Source organism: Chiloscyllium plagiosum, unplaced genomic scaffold (genome assembly GCF_037043375.1).
Source record: "Chiloscyllium plagiosum isolate Xiang-an unplaced genomic scaffold, Cpla_swu_hap1 HiC_scaffold_23, whole genome shotgun sequence".
Taxonomy (NCBI): Eukaryota; Metazoa; Chordata; class Chondrichthyes; order Orectolobiformes; family Hemiscylliidae; genus Chiloscyllium; species Chiloscyllium plagiosum.
In genome coordinates, this window is record NW_028270161.1 from 25,560,921 (window position 1) to 25,581,128 (window position 20,208).

Here is a 20,208-nt window from a genome sequence, read left to right on the forward strand (position 1 = left end):
CTGCTTTCCTTTATTGGTCAGAGTATTGAGTACAGGAGTTGGGAGGTCATGTTGCGGCTGTACAGGACATTGGTTCAGCCACTTTTGGAATATTGCGTGCAATTCTGGTCTCCTTCCTATCAGAAAGATGTGAAAGGGTTCAGAAAAGATTTACAAGGATGTTGCCAGGGTTGGAGGGTTTGAGCTGTAGGGAGAGGTTGAACAGGCTGGGGCTGTTTTCCCTGGAGCGTCGGAGGCTGAGGGGTGACCTTATAGAGATTTACAAAATTATGAGTGGCACGGATACGGTAAATAGACAAAGTCTTTTCCCTGGGGTCAGGGAGTCCAGAACTAGAGGGCATAGGTTTAGGTGAGAGGGGAAAGATATAAAAGAGACCTATGGGGCAACTTTTTCCACACAGAGGGTGGCACATGCATGGAAAGAGCTGCCAGAGGAAGTGGTGGAGGCTAGTACAAGTGCAACATTTCAGAGGCATTTGGATGCGTACATTTAAGTGCATTTAAGTCGTCATTGGACAAACATATGGACGTACATGGAATAGTGTAGGTTAGATGGGCTTCAGATTGGTATGACTGGTCGGCGCAACATTAAGGGCCGAAGGCCTGCACTGCACTGTAATGTTCTATGCTCTATGAATAGGAAGGGTTTGGAGGGATATGGGTCGGGTGCTGGTAGGTGGGACTAGATTGGGTTGGGATGTCTGGTCGGCATGGACGGATTGGACCAAAGGGTCTGTTTCCATGCTGTACATCTCTATGACTCATTGAAATTGCTCTCACCCAAACAGATCCAACTCATGTACTGTGGGAATGACCAATGGTGCTGGCAATAGATTCTGCAGAAAAGGAAACAAAGTTTTTTAATTTTAAAGTTTTTAATTTTTATAGAAGAGGATCAAACAAAATTAGAGATTTGCATAATACTTGCAATTTAATCTGAGCAAAATATCCTTCACTCAAGTCTTTAACAATATAGTGTCCCATATACTTTAAAACCAAAATTCAACATCAAGAATTCAAAACACTACTCTCAAACTGCTCTTCATAGTAACACATTAATATTGTGAGATCTGCCAACTCTTCCAAATTTAAACTCAGCTTTGTTTAACTGTGATTTTAAGCCCTGAACCCACCATACCCTTTGCACATAGAAATCATTCAATCCTTTGAAAAATCTGCTACACTTTTTTTTCCCAAGAACCACACTAAATTGGCTCCACCATTCAAGGCTCTGATTCAAAAACAGGTACCTACATTTCCCCATTTATATTTGGTATCCTTAACTATTAATTGTGCTATTCAATTTTATCCCCGACTGAAAGAAATGCTGAGATCCAAATTCTCAATACTCACTGAAATTGATAAAATATCAAATCTTTTTTATCCTTCATTTATACGGAGAATGTAATTTTCTGGAATCTTTCTTGATAACTATAGGCAATTTTGAAACTTTTGACTATGTCTCCTACAGCTGGACTCTTTCCAACAATTTCACATTTGTTTCTGAAATGTGATGACAGAAACTATACTTCACATGTGGCATGAACACATTGTTCCCTTTGATTTTTAGGTACTGTTAGTTACACATTCCAATTGAGTTTGCCGTTTGTCTTCTCATGTTATCCACCCTGCCCCATCTCAACCAATGTGATAGCTTATCAGATAATAAAATTACTTTTCCCATGTTTCTCCAGCACTTTTATCTGTGAAACATCAATTGTTCCAGTGCTTTCAACAATCTTCTAAAATCCCCTCTAATTTCACAGCACAAACAGGCAATTTGGTTCCTGCCAGTATTTAAGCTCCACATAAGCCTCCCCACAAGTTACTAAATCCAACCCTATTAGCAGATCCTCATATTTCTTGTCCCATCATGTTCCTTGTATACCATGTTTTATTCCACCTAACTATTCCTTTTAGGAACAAATTCATATGAACAGTGAAGATATAATCGCACATTTCTGCACCAAATTCTCTACATTACGTTCATAATGTTACAGATCTATCTAACAACTATGTATAACAATCAATGGAACAAATGAAAATAGAAATTGGAGAAACGTAGTAAATCTGACAGCATCTGTCAAGAGAAAAAAAGTGTTAATGTTTCAAAGTCCAGTAACCTTTATTTAGTTCTTATGATCTCCAGCATCTGCAGTTCTTTGTTATATTTTAGATTCAATGGATACTGAATAAACTTAATCGAAGAGGATCAAACATTATTTCAATAATCTTAAATAAATATAAATAATCATCAGAACTTAGGTGAGCTTTGAGAGAAACATTATATCTAATAGTGCCAATCTATGCAAGTTTATAGCAAGTGTAGATATAATTTCTTTCTAAAAAAAGAGAATGCTTACATATCAGGGACAGCATAAAAGCAAAAGAGAAAGCATATAATGTAGCAAAGGACAGTGGAAAGCCAGAGGATTAGGAAGCCTAAAAAGACCAACAGAGGAAAGTAAAAACAAACAAACAAACAAGGAGGGAAAAGATTAAGTATGAGGGTAAGCTAGCCAGTAATATAAAAAGATTGCAAGAGCTTCTTTAGATATATAAAGGGCAAATAAAGAGACAAAAGTGGGCATTGGGCTGCTGGAAAATAACACTGGAGAAGTAGTAATGGGGAATAAAGAAATGGCTCAGGAACTGAATAAGTACTTTGCATCAGTCTTCATAGTGCAAGACACATAATATCCCAAAACCTTAAAAGAGTCAGGGGGCAGAGATGAGTATGGTAGTCATCACCAAGAAGGAGGTGCTAGAAAAACTGAAAAAGGTCTGAAAGTGGATAAATTATCAAGACCAGATGGGCTACACCTCAAAGTTCTGAAGGAGGTAGCTGAAGAGATAGTGGAGGCGTTAGTGACGATTTTTCGGGAATCACCGGAATCAGGGAGGGTCCCAAAGGACTGGAAAATCACTAATGTTACCACCCCCACCCCCCCAGCCCATTTAAGAAGGGAGTAAAACAAAAGATGGGCAATTATAGACCAACTTGCCTGACCTCGATCGTTGGTAAGATTGTGGAGTCCAATGTGAAGGATGAGATTTCTGAATACTTGGAAGTGCATGGTAAAATAGGGCAAAGTCAGCAAGGTTTCATCAAGGGGAGGTCATGCCTAACAAACCTACGAGAATTCCTAGAGGAGGTAACAGGAAGGTTAGATTAAGGAGAGCTAATGGAAGTTACATATCTAGACTTCCAGGAGGCCTTTGATATAGTGCTGCACAGAAAGTTGCTGAGTAAAATAATGGCTTATGGTGTTAAAGGCAAAGTATTAGCATGGATAGAAGATTGGCTATCTGGCATGTTACAACATGGAGGTGAACCTTTTCTGTTAATTAAACCAAATACCCAGAAAAGCTCACCTCATCTCTTAATCTGTTAAAATATGAATGATACAGAACTCCTAAATTCCACTATTTAAAGAAATTAACAAAATTATTTTCTTACTCTAAAAGTGAACGTTAAACAAAAAAAACTATTCACAAAGCTAAGCCCCACTTTCTTTAAATTGCTTACTCGATAACAATATGCTGTTCCAATTAGATACTTATTAAAAGAACATTAGTTTAATCTCAAAATCACAGAGTCTTTGTCTTCTACATTGTCTTCAATTTTCCTGCTGCTGATTTCCCCGAGTCATCTTCTTTCTTTTTACTGAGAGGACATTTCATATGAAAAGGTATCTTTAATACAGTGTTTTCTAATTTCTTTGAGAACAAGATGTTAGATGGGCAATTAGCTCTCTAGCAGCTTCTTGCTCTACGGTAGTTGCTCTCTGACCAGCTTTCAAAATGTCTGCATTTTTATACCCCTAACATCAGAACTTCTCATTGAATTTATTGTTTTGCCAACATTGAACCAAACTCGATTGGGTTTTAGTATCCTGGGGCATAATTTAAACAAGGAGAAAGTGAGGACTGCAGATGCTGGAGATCAGAGTCGAAGAGTGTAATGCCGGAAAAGCGCAGCCAGTCAGTCAGCATATGAGCAGGAAAGTCGACATTTCGGGCTTAAGCTCTTCATCAGGAATGAGGCTTGTGGGCCAAGGGGGCTGAAAGATAAATGGGATGGAGGTAGTGCTGCAGGGTGGAGGGTAGCTGGGAGAGCGAGAGGTCGATGAAGGTGGGGGTGAAAGTGACAGATGAGAGAGGAGGGTGAAGCAGATAGGTGGGAAGGATGATGGACAGGTAGGACTGTTCAAGAGTGCAGTGCAAAGTTGGGAGGTTGGGACTGGGATAAGGTGGTAGGGGAAATGGGAAAACTGGTGAGATCCACAGTGATCTGGTGTGGTTCCCCTCCCCCCACCTCATCCCAGTCCCATCTTCCAATTCAGCGTTGCCCTCTTGAACAGTTCTACCTGTCCGTCTTCCTTCCCACCTACCTGCTCCATCCTCCTCTCTGACCTATCACTTTCACCCCCACCTTCATCTACCTATCACCTTTTCACCTACCTTCACCACTGATCCTCCACCACCCCAGCCCCACCCCCTTCCCATTTATCTCTCAGCTCCCTTGGCCCACAAGCCTCATTCCGTATGAAGGGCTTATGCCTGAAACATTGACTCTCCTGGTGCCTGACTGGCTGTACTGTTCCAGCACTACACTCTTCAACACAATTTAAAGGATTGATTAAATTAAAATTGTTGCCAAAACAGCAACCAAAATTCAGGTATCCATTTCATAGCCAAAAGTTACATATTTTCAATTTTCCAGTACACCCTGGGACTGCCATCCAGTCAAACACACAAGTGCTTGTAATGTCCCAGTTCAGAACAGCATTCTCTCTCTCAAAGGTACAGTACATGCCTTCACCTTCATAACAGGCAGAAGATGGGGTTAAAAGGGTCCTTCTTTGAATGGCAGCCAGTGGCGACTGGTATTCTGCAAGGGTCAGTGTTGGGTCCACAACTTTTCATTTTACACATTAATGGTCTGGATGAAGGAACTGAGGGCATTCTGGCTAAGCTTGCAGATGATACAAAACATAGGTGGAGGGAGTAGTTGTATTGAGAAGGTGCAAAGGCTGAAGAAGAATTTAGACAGGTTAGGAGATTGGGAAAAGAAGTGGTAGATGGAATATAAAGTGGGGAAGTATGAGGTCATGCACTTTGGTGGGAAGAATAGAGGCATGGACTATTTTCTAAATGGGGAGAAAATTCAGAAGTCTGAAGAGCAAAGGGGCTTAGGAGCCATAGTCCAGGTTTCTCTTGAGGTAAATTTGCAGGTTTAGTTGATAGTTAGAAAGACATTCATTCATCTGGAGAGGACGAGAATACAAAAGCAGGGATATACTTCTGAGGCTTTATAAAGCGCTGGTCAGACCACATTTAGTGTATTGAGAGCAAAAACATACTGGCCCTGGAGCGGGTCCAGAGAATGTTCACAAGAATGATCCCAGGAATGAAAGGCTTAATGTATGAGGAACGTTTGAGGACTCTGGGATTATACTCACTGGAGTTTAGAAGAATGAGAGGGGATCTAATTGAAACTTGCAGAATACTGAACGGCCTGGACTGAGTAGATATCAGGAAGATGTTTCATTGACAGGAGACACTTGGACCCAAGGGCACAGCCTTAGAGTAAAGGGAAGATCCTTTATAATGGAGATAAGGGCAAACTTCTTCAGCCAGGGAGTGGTGAATCTGTGGAATTCATTGCCTTAGAAGGCTGTGGAGGCAAGTTCATTGAGTATATTTAAGACAGAGATAGATCCAGTTGGTTCTGACATAATGCGATAGTTTGGTTTTCATGCGATCACATGTTATAAGAAAATTGCATTATAGCGGTGCCATTTAAACTAATGGGGCCAGAATAACGTTATAGCCAATAACAGATAAGGCAAGTTCACATTCTAAATAACAGTCTAAATTCTTCAATCACATTACAGCCAATTCATTTGAAGAAACACTCCTAATAGCAGAAACAACTGTAGGTTCTTGATTGTCAAGGGGATCCAAGGTTCCAGGAAGAAAGGGGTTGAAAAACTTATCAGCCATAATTGAATGGCAGAGCAGACTCAATGTGTTGAGACACCTAATTTTTACTCCTGTGTTTTATGGTCTTATCATGGTCAGAGGGCATAAAGAGAAATCCAGCTGAAGACCATCTTCTCTTCTGCATTTTCATGTTTAAATTCTATTTCTTTTAAAAATACCAACTACGCTGTACTCAAAATTGCCCAAGCTAATCACATAATTGCCTCTCCAAAAGCTTCTGAACTCCTTGCATTTTATAGACATCTCAGCTAAACTTGACACAAAGGACTTGGAGACAAGCCATCTCCTTCTAGCCAGCTGCAAACAAAAGAAACATCAAGAGTCATTATGCTAAAATGAACACCAATGCTTTTAGTTATCTTGTCATTCCATAATGGAAATGCTAATGGAGAAATAAAGCTACACTGTTGCTGAAAAACCTTCCAATTAACACATCAAGGTGAGGCCTCAGCACCTAAAATGTCTGTATGTCACACAACTGAAATCTGAATTTGATGAACTATTTAAATATATAATTCTGCAATTCTAAGTCAGTTGCTTGAATTCCAGAGTGAGAACAGGAATCTAGGCTGAATTGGCAGCCTGCCTCAGACCCTCCAATTCTGTCTCGAGAAAGAAGCCTCAACTTTGGTTCCAGTCCACCAAGGAAATCATTATTCGACACTGAATTCCAGGAAGTTTTAACTCATGTGAACTAATTTTTAATATCTCAGGGTTTACCAAAACTTGCAATTTATCTCCTCTCCTGTTCGGACTTCCTTAATTTACTGAGTGAGTATATGCGGATGGAGTATATGACATTTAACTGCATTTTGAATGTTTCATTGTTAAAACCATCTTTGATTTTATCTTAAAAAGTTTTTGCAGGGGTTTACTTCAAAATTGGAATCCAAAATCCAGTGATAGGGAACAACCTTCAGGCTACCTCAGTAAGGGTTGGGGATAAAAGGGAAAGGTGGTAATCTAACGATACCTCAGTCATGGGCATATGAAGACACAAACAAACAAATCATAATTAAATTCACCCAATTCCCCTTTTGTCTGTGACTATGGGAGTACATTAGTGCCCCCCCCAGTACCAATGGGGGATACGTTCCAAGATCTACCATGGAAGCCCAAAACCACAGATAGTACTGAACCCATTCATTTAAATGGGAAATTTACCTTCCCAGCAGCCCCTGGTCCATGGTTCTGGAAGGCTTTCTGTAACATGTTCGGGCTGCAGTAAACAGTGGGTAACTGAAACCGCAGAAACCAGACCCGCGGATACAAAGGTTGTCCTGTATACAAATGGACTGGACTAACTACAGACAGGAGATATCTGATGCCCTATCATAGCATCATGAAAATCTTAAGAATTTAAAGAGTTAGTTATTGTGATTATCGTTAGTCTTCCTTCAAATTCCATTCCAACATATATCATGTTTTAGTCACTGCATTAAGTAACTTTTCATTCTTGGCAATTGCAATCTTCATCTCAATTCAGGACTTGGTTTTTCCAACATTGTCTTGTGCATCATCCTTTCCTCCATGCTCTGAAAATTTAGTTTTTCAATATTTATTGTCCAGTGACTTGCTCACTCACATCTCTTGTCCTCAATGACCAATTAATTCTCAGATCTCAAATACCTTACTATTTAAAAACAAATCATTCACATATTTATAGTTATGTTGCACTTGTTCTGAATCTTTGTCCCTGTCAATATTCGTCTGGCAATTTTCTAAATTTCTATGTGTTTGTATTGGTAAACCTCTTCTTTCTTCCTGAAGCTTCATAGTCTTGGATGTCTATTACACTCTGATAAAGGGCTTATGCCTGAAATGTCGACTCTCCTGCTCCTTGGATGCTGCCTGACCGGCTGTGCTTTTCCAGCACCACACTCTTCAACTCTGTCTATTACACATGTTGATTACTGTTTGGGTCAAAGCTTTATTGACATCTAACTCCATATTGCGTTTTATCAATTTTAATTTCTGTCCATTAAATTTATATCAGTAGCTTAATTTGAAGTGTTCTAGACAAATTTTCCAAAACATTCATTATGCTTCCCTTAACCACCTCTTCCTTAACTAAGAATGAATATAAGTTTCTTGAGTCATTGATCGTAACTTCTTCTGAAGTTATGTTACTGTGCTCTGCAACGATTCTGGAGTTTAAATTATGAATTAATATTTATGAATAGGGTGAGTAGATAGATGATTTATTATTTATGATCACATTCTATATGTAACAATGCACTATATCACATGTTCTGCAGAACTAAGGGCAAGATAACCAAAAAGCTTTTCATTCTAAAATACACATTGTTTACAAGACTACTATGCAAATACCCCTTTATATCTACTCTTAAATCATTAATTCCATTATTTAACTTGAGTGAGTTGAGACTAATGGAAATAAGTGGATTAGGTTTGGTTTAATGAACTTTTTTAATCATAAGTATAATGTTAATTTGCCCCAACAGAGTGAAATGTCTTCAGTGTTCATCAGATCTCTTGGTATTGGCAATATCCACAATTCATCCTTTAGTGCTGCAGGACAATAATCAAGATTATTTTGGTTTGAGCCCTTGTATGTCAAAGTTAAAAATACAATTTGGATTGTTAAGGTTTATTCTATATTTCAAGGAACTAAAAATACAAAATAGGAACAAAAGTAAAGTATTTGGCCCCTCTAGCTTGCTCTGCCATTTTAATAATGTCATAGCTGATCTGTTTTCCTCTTTAACCATTTAATAGACACTTTCATTGGCACTGCTAGCATCTTTTTAAGTTTTTGAATCTTCTCAAATTACCTTTTTGCCCCTACAGTAATGAAATAATCTGAAAGTAAAATATTGCAGAAGCTGAAAATCTGAAATGAGTCAGAAAACCTAGAAAATACTCAGGTCAGGCAACATCTGTGAGAGAGGGAAACAGAATTAATGTTTTCAAACCGGTTATCTTTCATGACTGTTTCTTTCTCCATAAGTGTTGGCAGACCAGAGTACTTACCACATTTTCTCTTTTAAATTGTATTACATGAAATAGTTTGATTTTTAATGATTTGTTAATTACTGCATCCTAGGAACATCATCAGAAAACAGATCAGGTCCAATGTATGTTAATGACATTAATTCTACCAAGCTACCATCTCTCTCAAAATTTCCATTGCCCTTATTTTTCATGGTAATGGTATCTAGAATTAGATCAACAGATATTTCCATAAATATTGTCTTTGACACGTGCCACAAACTCAATTTCCTAGCCATTGACTCCATCCATCTCCCTAACAACTATCTGAGGATGACCTGGGCTGTTCACAATCTTAAAAGCTATGTAGCGTTGTATTATTTTAAAATAGCAGTATTCACTTAAAGCTGTTCACTTAAATCACTAGACATAACTGTAGGAAGCAAAACTAAAGCATACAGTTAGTTGTTTTAATGAAAGCAACCATAGTTGTATCCTGGTTTGTCTGTCGCTGTTTTAGGTCTCAAGAACTTCACACTTCTCAAAAGAACCTCATTATCTCTGAATCAAATAGGACTATCTAAAATTCCCACCATCATTTAGATTTTCTCTTTCCAGTTCTACAACATTGTGCACCTACCTTAGCTTACCTGCTGCTGTCTTTGTATTTGATATCCAGACCTGACTAATTTATTATATTGGGCAACCCCCAACTTCCATATTAGAAACTTGAACTGATCCAAAATGCTGCTGCCCATATTCTAAATTGCACCAAATTCCACTCATTCATCAACCTGTGCTCAATGGGCTGGTTTATAATCTGACAATGCCTGAATTTTAAAATTTGTTTTATTCCAAACAACTTCCCAGCCTAACCCCATTGCAACATCAACTTCCTGCAGTCATGTGACTCCAGACCCATGGCAATGTGGCTTACTCTTAACTTCCCTTTGCACAATGAGGAATGGGCAATAAATGTTGGCCTAGCCAGTGGTGCGCACATACCGTGAATGAATTTTTAATACGTCCTATAATCGTCCAAGTGTGGCCCGTTGCATCATCCTAATTATCTTCATTCCATTAACGGTAGCCACCACCTAGGTAGTTTAGATCCTAAATTCTGGATTTCTTGCTCTAAACCTGTCTCGCCACCTCTCTTTCCTCCTTTAAGATGTCCCTCAAAAGCTAGCTCTTTAACCAAACTTTGGTCAGCTGTTCCAACATCACTTTATGTGGTTCAACATCAAATTTCCTTGAATAAAGTTTCAGTGATGCAGGCTTGTTGCTGCTCTTTTTATTAATCCATTTAGGATCATACTTATTTTGCACACACTTGCTAAACTCGAGTTTCTACTTACTCTGCATGCTAAACAATTCTAATAGGATTTACCTGAGAAAAACAGCTCCCACCGCCATTGAGAATAATTAGCAGTGGGCTTCATGACAATGTGCACTTTTGTCATACCTCCTGGTTGGATTGTTTGAGAGGGCTCGTTCCGAGTTTGTCCTTTTTGGATGGAATCCGCACCTAGGGGCGAATGGAAAAATGCAAGACTTAATGCAGCAAAGGGAACCAATTGTAAATACACCAGAAAATTCCATAATTTAGAATGCAGATACAGCCAAAGATCAACAAACTTCTGTTACATTTATAAATGGAAACTTTCAAACAAGTTCATTGGTTTGCAACCATAAGGAAAATGTCATTGTCCAATATTACTTTGATCCAAATTCACTGTCCTCCCAAGTTTCCCGGAACCGCTCAAATTAATTAATTGCAGTATTTCAGCTTAATGCCTTTTACTCCTATATGGTGTTTAGATGATGGAGAATTAAGCACACAGAAAAAAAAATCAATGTCAAATAATCACATAACAGATTCTAACCATTTATTTAACTTCCAGTGTATTTCCTGCCTGAAACAAAAGTCTACATTACACACTTAACCAAGATCAAGGTGCTAGTATTGGACTGGGTGGACAAAGTTAAAAATCACACAACACCAGGTTATAGTCCAACAGATTTATTTGGAAGTACTAGCTTTCAGAGCTCCTTTGTAAGGTAGCTAAACTTAACCAAGGAATACATGTGGATTATGCTAGTTTATCATCTATTGCTGCCAGCCAAATGGAACTAGGGCAAAGGTGATGATTGTTAATTAAGATATAATTAGGTGAGCACTTAACTGGGTGTACACAAAGGGGAACAAGTAATCACTTTTACTGGAGTTGTATCATCAGTGAGCAGGAATAAAATTCTGTCTGAAAAAGTATCACTTTTTCAAACTACATTTAACGTCTTGTATCCAATATGCCAGATATGCACAGAGCAACAGCTGACATGAGGGAAGGAACTCCGGGCAGCGGCTGGCTCATGAGCGAATCCAGGACAGAGATCGACAGGGGTGGAGAAAGTCGTCCTGGGCAGTGGGCGGCATGTGGAGCGAGCCCTAAAATGGAGGCTGACGCAGGCGAAGCAGTCCTAGAACTTACCTTGGAGCAGGTGAGGGTAGTACTGAACAGACTGGAGGCTTGAAGCGGGGCCGGTTATTGTACTGGGGTCTGGTGCAAGCGGTCAGACCATGTAGGGAAGCCCCTGCACTGAGCTGCTGTAATATAATGTTTATTTGAATTGTTTTTATTTGACTGGAATGTCAATCCTTTAACTATGCGGTATTTGTAACTTATTCTTTCAATACGATAATGTAAAAGTAATGCAACTACTTTTCTCTTTATTCCTCTTTTGTATCTAAGATTTGTACATAGGTACTTGTCTCTAAAATGGCACCATAAGGGGAGACATTGTAAATTTTTTCACTGTACTCCTGTACTTGAGTACATATGACCATAAAAGGATATTCTATTCTATATTTGATTATATTGTTTGAGTATCTTAGAATAAAACTGAAGAGAAGAGAAATCCTCAACGCCATGCTGGAAAATGACAAGAAATTTGAATCTCTAATGAGAAGCCAAGCATTATGGAATCACCAAATCACAGGTTTAATTTCATCAAGTTAGTTAGTGGCTAGTGTGTAATATCTAAAAGACTGCAGAGGGCAAGAGTTCAACCCCAAGTTTTAAAACTGTCAAAGAAGAGAAACAAAGGCAGTTAGAGATGCTGCATTTTAGACGGAGGTAAATTCCTAAAGGCATTTCTATTTGGGTTATTACGCAAGCGTTCCCATGTTCCACAGTTCTGTCCATTCATACCTGAATAACCACTCCCATGACAGGCAGGCTGAGTGTTTTTCCAGGGACTGGAGCTGGCCATTGGTCTACCTCATTACAAACTGCAAAAACAAAGTTTACTGTATTCAGAATTCAACATTTTCTCCAACTATATCCTTTTCTCAACTAAAACATTTCCAGAATTGTACCCCCTCTCAAGTCTTTAACGAGAAATGCCCCTTTGGGATGAGGAACCATATGATCAAATTCTTCATCAAGATAGAGTGTGACATAGTTGATTCTGAGACTAAGGTCCTGAATTCAAATAGAGGAAACTACAATGGTATAAACGTGAGAGAACATTATTTCAAGGGATGATGATAGAAAGGCAATGTCAAACATTCAAAGAATGAATGGGTGAACTGCAACAATTATTCATTCCTGCACAGTGCAAAAGTAAATCAAGGAAGTTGGCCTAACCGTGGAATACAAGAGAAATTAGAGATAGTATGAGATCCAAGCAGCATGCATACAAATTGGCCAGAGAGGAAAAAAACACATTTGCGGATTGACAGCAGTTTAGAATTCAAAAAAATAGAGGACAAAGCATTTGATTAAGACAGAGAAAATAGGGAAATATTCCTGGGAAATATACAAACCGATTGTAAAAGCTTGTATCAGGATGTGAAGAGAAAAAGATTAGTGAAAACAGATGTAGGTTCCTTACTGTCAGAAACAGGGGAACTTATAATGAGGAATAAAGAAATGTTTGAACAATTAAACATACTCATTGCTTCTGTCTTCACAAAGGAGGACACAAATAACACATGCAAAAAAAAAAATCATGAGTGGCATAGATGAGACAAATAGCAAAGGTCTTTTCCCTCGGGTCGGGGAATTCAAAACAAGAGGGTTTAGGTTTAAGTGAGAGGGGAAAGCTTGTAAAAGGGACTTGTGGGGCAATTTTTTCACATAAATGGTGGTATGTATATGGAATGAGCTGCCCAAGGAAGTGGGAGCAGGTAGTTTACATTTAAAAGACATTTGGACAGGTACATGAATAAGAAAGATTTAGATCGATATGAACGGAATGCAGGCAAATGGGATTAATTTAATTTGGGAAACCTAGTTGGCACGAATGAGTTGGACTGAGGGGTCTATCTCTGTGCTATATGATTCCAAGACTCAAATGTTGGGGAACATGTTTAGTAAGAGGAAGGAATTGAAGGAATAAGTATTAGTAGGGAAATGTGTTGGGGAAATTGATGGGATCGAAAGCTGATAATTCTCCAGGGCTTGATAATCTACAATCCATTGAAGTTAAGGAAGTGATCCTAGAAATAGTAGATGCTTTGCTGGTGATCTTGCAAGATTCTATAGACTCTGAAACGGTTCCAATAGATTGGAGGGCAGTTAGTATATAATCTGTCTATTCAAAAAGGGAGAAAAAGAGAGAAAACAGGGAATTACAGACCAAATCAGCCTGATATTGGTAATGAGGAAAATGTCAGTCCGTCATAAAAGCTATAATAGCAGAGCACTTGGAAAACAGTGGATACATTCAGCATGGATTTACAAAAAAGAGAAATCATGCTTGACAAATCTACTGCAATTCTTTGAGGATGTAATAGTAGCGTTGATGTGGGGAGCCAATGGATGCAGATTGCTTAAATTTACAGAAAGTTTTTGACAAAGTGGCACATAAGAGTTTGGCATGTAAAACTAATGTTCTTGGGCTGGGGTTAGTATATTGAGATGGATTAAGGACTGGGTGACAGACAGGAAGCGAACAGTAGGAATAAACAAGTCTTTTTCCAAATGGAAGCCAGAGCTGAGTGGAACTGCTAGCACCCAGCTACTCACAATACATATTCATGATTTAGATATGTGAGCTAAAGGTAATTTCTCAAAATCTGTAGATGACACAAAGCTGGGTGGGAGGATGAACTGTGAGGAGGATACAGCAATGCTTCAGTATGATTTGGGCAAGCTGACCAAGTGGGCAAATGCATGGTTGATATAATACAATTTGGATAAATGCATGGTTATCTACTTTGATAGCAAAAATAGGAATGCAGACGATCTGAATAGCTATAGATGGAGAGTGGTCATGGTGGGTGGGGGGGGGGGGGGCAAGAGGGAAGGAATGTGTAACAAGACGCGAGTGTCGTCATATACCCGACGAAGGTATACTTGCAGGTGCAGTAGGCAGTGAAGTAGGCCTACATAGTAAGAAGATTAGAGTACAGAAGTAGGGATGTCTTGATGCAGTTATAAAGGGCCTTAGTGACATCACACCTGGAATAGTGCATGTAGGTTTGGTTCCTTATCTAAAGGAGGATGATCTTGCTATTAGTAGGAGTGCAGTTGAATGTTGCCAGAGCCATTCATGGGAGTGCAAACTGACATACAAGGAGAGGTTGAATTGTTTAGGATTAGATTTGCAGAGTTCAGACAAATGAAGGGATCTCATAGAAGGACTAGGTAGGTTGATGCAGGGAGGATTTTCCCGATGGCAGGGGAATCCAGAGCAAGGGCTCACCATTTAGGGATAAGGAATAAACCTTTTTGGACTGCGACGAGGAGAAGTTTCTTCACACAGAGAGGTGAGCCTGTGGAATTTACTATCACAGAAAGCAGTCACTGCATGACTTTAAGTAATAGATAAAGAACTTGGGACTGAAGGGATCAAAGGATGTGGGGGAAAAGCTGGTATAGGCTAATAAGTTGAATGATCAGCCATGATCACAACGACTGGTGGAGTGGCGCAAAGGGGCCAAATGGCCTTCTCCTGCTCCTATTTTCCAAGACCTATGTTAACTTTCAAAAGGAAATTCTATAAATATGTGAAAGGGTAACATTTACATGGTTATGATAAAAGGACAGGTGAATCGGATAAACTGAATACCTCTTTCAAAGATGAGGCATGGACATAATGGGGAAAATGGAGTCCTTTTGTGCTGCAGAGTTTGAAGATTTTAGACTCCTCCTTTACTACACTCCCATCTCATCTACAAACACAGATCCCTATGGTGTGGAAGCAGACCATTTGGCTGATCGAGTTCACTTTGACCCTCCAAAAGGCATCACACCCAGACCCAACCCTTAAATCTATCCCTGTAACCCAACATTTCCTATGGCTAATCCACCTAACCTGTACATCGCTGGACACTATGGGCAAGCCACCTAATCTGCCCATCTTTGAATTGTGGGGGAAAACCAGAACATCCGAAAGAAACCCACACAGACATAGAGAACGTGCAAACTCCACACAGACAGTCACCCAAGGCTCAATCGAACTTGGGTCGCTGGCACTGTGAGGTAACAATGTTAACCACTGAGTCATCATATCGCCCACTAGGTAGAAACCTATTAAAGCCTATCGAGAAAGCTTTAGATATGCTTGCATAAACTTTTCAAAATTATTGCATTCTTCAAGTTAAAAGTGGTAAACTCAAATGACACTGCAGAAAAATTTGTTTCCTCTCTGCGCTGAAAATGCTGCTGGTGAGGCAATCTAAAATGAATTGCAATCAAGGGATTAGGAAAATAAATCCTGCTGCATTGCACTATTCTGGGGTACAGAATATGACCAAGGTAAGGAAGTAGCAGGAAGACCGAGCTGTGTTAAGCAGAATCTTGGTACCAGCATTGGTAAGAGCTGTCGAGTATCCATTAACAAAGGGAACTCTTTGAAGCACATAGTAGGAAAGGTGCAAAATCTCATTTCTGCTTACAAGAACAGGGACAGCCAAATCAAAATGATACGAACTGCATTTTGCGCAAAAATGCTTTCAACTCAAAAACAGACCTACAGATATTAACATGTTGTCTGTATTATGGTTAAGGGATTGCCTATAATTGAAGGGCTTTTGCCCGAAACATCGATTTTCCTGCTCCTTGGATGCTGCCTGACCTGCTGTGCTTTTCCAGCAACACACTCTTGACTACAATTGAGTAATGATGAAACTAACTTTCAGAGTGTCCTGGAGTTTCATTTCTACTGTCAGGTTAAATACTTTACAAATTGAACTATCGTTCTTACAAGTAGTTTGTCACTGCTCAGAATGGTGGCAAGACAGAATTTTAAGTAATTTAATCAGAGAAAATCTCATGCATCTACGCTTGCCTCCTGCTAAGGTCAACATATCCAAAGATTTGGTGCCCAGAAATGCCTAGCACTCCAAAGACAGAATCTGTTTGATTAGAATTAAGGAACAATAGAGAAACTACTACCTTAATGGGTGTATTTTATGGCACCAAATAGCATTAAGCAGAGAAAGGAACAAATCCACAAGCCAATTGCAAAATCTGAGAGACAGTGATAAATGCAGGACAAAGAAAAATGAAAAAAGTGAAGATATTTAACTGCAGTGAATAGTTATAAGAAACTTTGTAACAAACTCTAAACTTTATGCCAACATTTCTGCTAAATGAAACAAAAAGGAAATATCAAATTAATAAAATACTAGTCAATTTAACATTGATCTTCTACAAAACATTACCTTATATTGCTATGTATCCATGTTAAGTCACAATATTCTTAGAGGACCATAGGGCTATTCTCGAGAGAGAGATGACTGGTGGAGAATTTAACCTGAGGGTTACAACATTTCAAGAGATGGCAAGAGGAGAAGGTGGGACCTTCATGGTGACCTCAGCTGGTGCAGGAATTGAACCCACACCCATTTCAGACAGAAATAAGGAGGAATTTCTTTCCTCAGAGGCTAGTGAATCTATGGAATTCTTTCCTGCAAAGGCTATGGGGTCTGGGTCTTCAAGTAAGTTCAAGACTTGAATGGACAATTTTTTAATCAGTAAGGGAATCAAGGGTTGTGAATAAAAGGCAGGAATGTAGATTTGAGGATCATCACATCAGCCATGGTTGCATAGAATATGAAAGCAGATTGATGGGCTGAATAGCCTACTTCCACTCTTACACATTCTAACTACTATGGCTACAAGAGCTAATCAGAGACTGAGATCTCCTAGGGAAGTAAGTGATCTTTGAACTACCCAATACCAGTCCATCATTTACAAGATACAAGTCAAAAGTACAATGGAATATTCGCCACCTTGGAGGATAAAGTAGCCTCATTTGTCCACACCTCTCCACCATCTTCAGCATTAACGCCCTCTACCATCAAGGCAGAGTGGCAATGCATTCCAACTATTAGATGCATGATTGCAACTTACCAAGCCCCCTTTGACAATAGGTTCCAAACCAACAATTTCCACCAACAAGAGCATGAGCAACAGATGAATGGGGCACCACCATCTGCAAGTTTCCTTCTGAGCCACACTCAATTCAGGTTTAGAATTATATTCCTATTATTTCATTTTAGCTTGATCAAGAAACAAGGAACTCCCATTGTATCAGCACTGTAGACGAACATAGACCACAATGACATCAGTCAGAATCTTAACACTACCTTCTCCAAGGCAATTCACAATAAGCAAGAAAAGCTGGAATAACTGGTGACACTTATATCCCATTAACATATGCAAAAGTGTTATACACCATACTACAACTAACTTGTAAAAGTTTCACATGACTTCCTCACTTTTGCATTGTATGGCCCTATTTACAATGGAAAGAATCCCATTTGCCTTCTTATTCGCCTTGCTTTGCATGATCACTTTCTTAGATTTGCGAACATTTACCTCCATGTCCTATTGCTCCTCCATTAAAACAGTGTCATTTAGATTATTCAGCCTCTCTAAATTATCCCACCCAAAGTGCATTGATGAGCAGTTCATTGTTCAATAAGTGCCAATGACACCTCACATTATTTTGCTGACATTTGAGTGTGGACAGATTGGGCAGTAATTGACAGAGAGGCATTGGTCCATTTTTTGGGCAGGATATGTCCGGCCTATTTTCCACACAGAGGAACAAAGTCAGTGATTTAGTTGTACCAGATGAACTTGGTTAGGGGAGTAGCTAATTCTGGAAACACAACCAGAATCAGTGTTGCCTTTTCTTTATCTAGTGGCTTCAGCCATTATTTTACGTCACTTGGAGTGAATCGAAAATACTGGGAAACTCAGGAAGTGCCTAGGTAGAAGATCAATGATGGAAAATAGTTACAAGTGCTTCAGCATTGTCTTTGGCACAGACATACTGGGTACCCTTGTCATTGAGGATAGAGAAGTAGAGCTTCCTCCTCAAAAGTTGATTAATTTCCCACCATCATATGTAATTTTGGGAGGAAGAAATGGAGATTGAACGTGATCATTTAGTTGCGAAATTCCTTTGCATGCTGTTTCTGAACACCACACTAAAAGATTTCAAGACCTTGGAAAGGGTGCAGAAGAAGTTTAACTTGATGATGCTAGGAATCATGAAGTTTGGATATGTGGAGAAATTGCAGAAGCTCAGATTGTTAATCTTACAGTGAAAATGAAGGACATACTTAAAAGATATATTAAGAACGCCACAGAATTTTGATCGAGCCCCCTGGCAAGTGGGTCAGTAATTAAAGACAACATTTAAAATATTAGCAAAAGAATAAGAAGGCAAAGAGTTTCTTTTCCCTCCCAATAAATTAAGATCTGGAATACATTTCCTCAAAATGTAGCAAGATCAAATTCCTTAGTGAATTTCAAAAGGCAAATAAATGGACATGTGATTAACAAGCTGTAATCTGCGATAGACAACTTTAATCAACCTGTTCAGACATGTCATGGCACACCTCTGGAGCAGCAGGTTCTTGAACCCAAGCAGGAAAAAAGCTGGCATGCAAGACTAAATTGGTCAGCTCTTACAAAGAGCCAACACAGGCATCATTGGCCAGTTGTTTAAGAACTGCAAGACTGAATCTATGCTGCAACGTCCAAAGATGTGTAGGCTGGGGGAATGGCAATGAGAAATGCAGATAGGGTAGGGAGGTTGATCTGGGTGGGATGCTCTTCGGAGGGTCAGTGGGGACTTTATGGGCTGAGTGGACTGCTTCCATACTGTAGGGATTCTATGATTCAGTGTTGGAATTTTAAACTGAAATACTTACTTGAACAAGAACATGTTTATGCCTGAAAATTTTCAGAATAGCAGTGTTTGTAAACATTCAAGAATAGTGCATGCCTCTCACCCAGAGACTAAATTGCACAATTACAGTGTGACAAAGCAAACAACTGTGACTTGGATTAGAGATACAAATGCAAGAAGCTATAACATAGATGATATACATTTCAAGAATATAAAGCTGATCACAGGGAATTTGGATGAAATTCTGAAAGATAGTTCATAGAGTCACAGTCATAGAGATGTACAGCATGAAAACAGACCCTTCGGTCCAACTTGTCCATGCCAATCAGATATCCCAACCCAATCTAGTCCCATCTGCCAGCACCCTACCCACATCCCTCCAAACCCTTCCTATTCATATAGCCAGCCAGATGCCTTTTAAATGTTACAATTGTACTAGCCTCCACCACTTCCTCTGGCAGCTCATTCCACACATGCACCACCTGCGTGAAAAAGTTGCCCCTTAGGTCTCTTTTATTTCTTTACCCTTTCACCCTAAACCTAGTTCATCTTTGACGAATATAGTTGAACTTTTGATGAAGTCACAAACATTGTGAATTATAGAGCGCCTACAATATTATCAAATATCTTATATAGACAGAGTGCTACAAAACAAAAGTGCAAACAACTGAAAGTAACACTGGGACATGGACTGGTTACTAATTGGAAGGTAGAAGCCAGGAAGTGAAATAAAAGTAACATACTCATACTCTGGAATGTGATGAGTGTTGATCCCAGGTATATATACTGGGATGTCAACGTTTTGTTATAAAAAGACTTTGATGAAGGAATAAAACCAATTTGCGAGGCACAATAAGTCATGCAGATGAAAACAGGTAGATAAAAGAACAGATTTTGAGAGTGGACAAAACTACAGCGATATGGAGATACAAGGCCGACAAATACTTTGATTTCCTTTTTGGCAAGAGACAAAAAAAAACACCTGTCTCCTACCAGGGAGCAAAGGATTTCACAGAATCACAGAATCCCTACAATGTGGAAATAGGCCATTTGGCTCAACAAATCCACACCAACCCTCCGAAGAGTATC

At 39.2% G+C, this 20,208-nt stretch overlaps 1 protein-coding gene across 6 annotated transcripts in view; it reads right to left on the reverse strand.

The window, feature by feature from the left end:
• The window catches only part of LOC122561462 (protein DENND6B), a 110,580-nt gene that overhangs the window by 50,975 nt on the left and 39,397 nt on the right, over positions 1 to 20,208 (reverse strand). For 4 of the 6 annotated variants that reach the window (XM_087999481.1, XM_087999482.1, XM_087999480.1 and 1 more), the window contains 3 exons: positions 12,174 to 12,253; positions 10,427 to 10,489; positions 781 to 836 (listed from right to left, as the gene is read on the reverse strand). In XM_087999481.1, the coding sequence (XP_087855607.1) occupies positions 781 to 836; positions 10,427 to 10,489; positions 12,174 to 12,253 (199 nt within the window). The remainder of the gene's footprint in view (positions 1 to 780; positions 837 to 10,426; positions 10,490 to 12,173; positions 12,254 to 20,208) is intronic. The other 2 variants (XM_087999484.1, XM_087999483.1) reach the window with 1 other exon arrangement.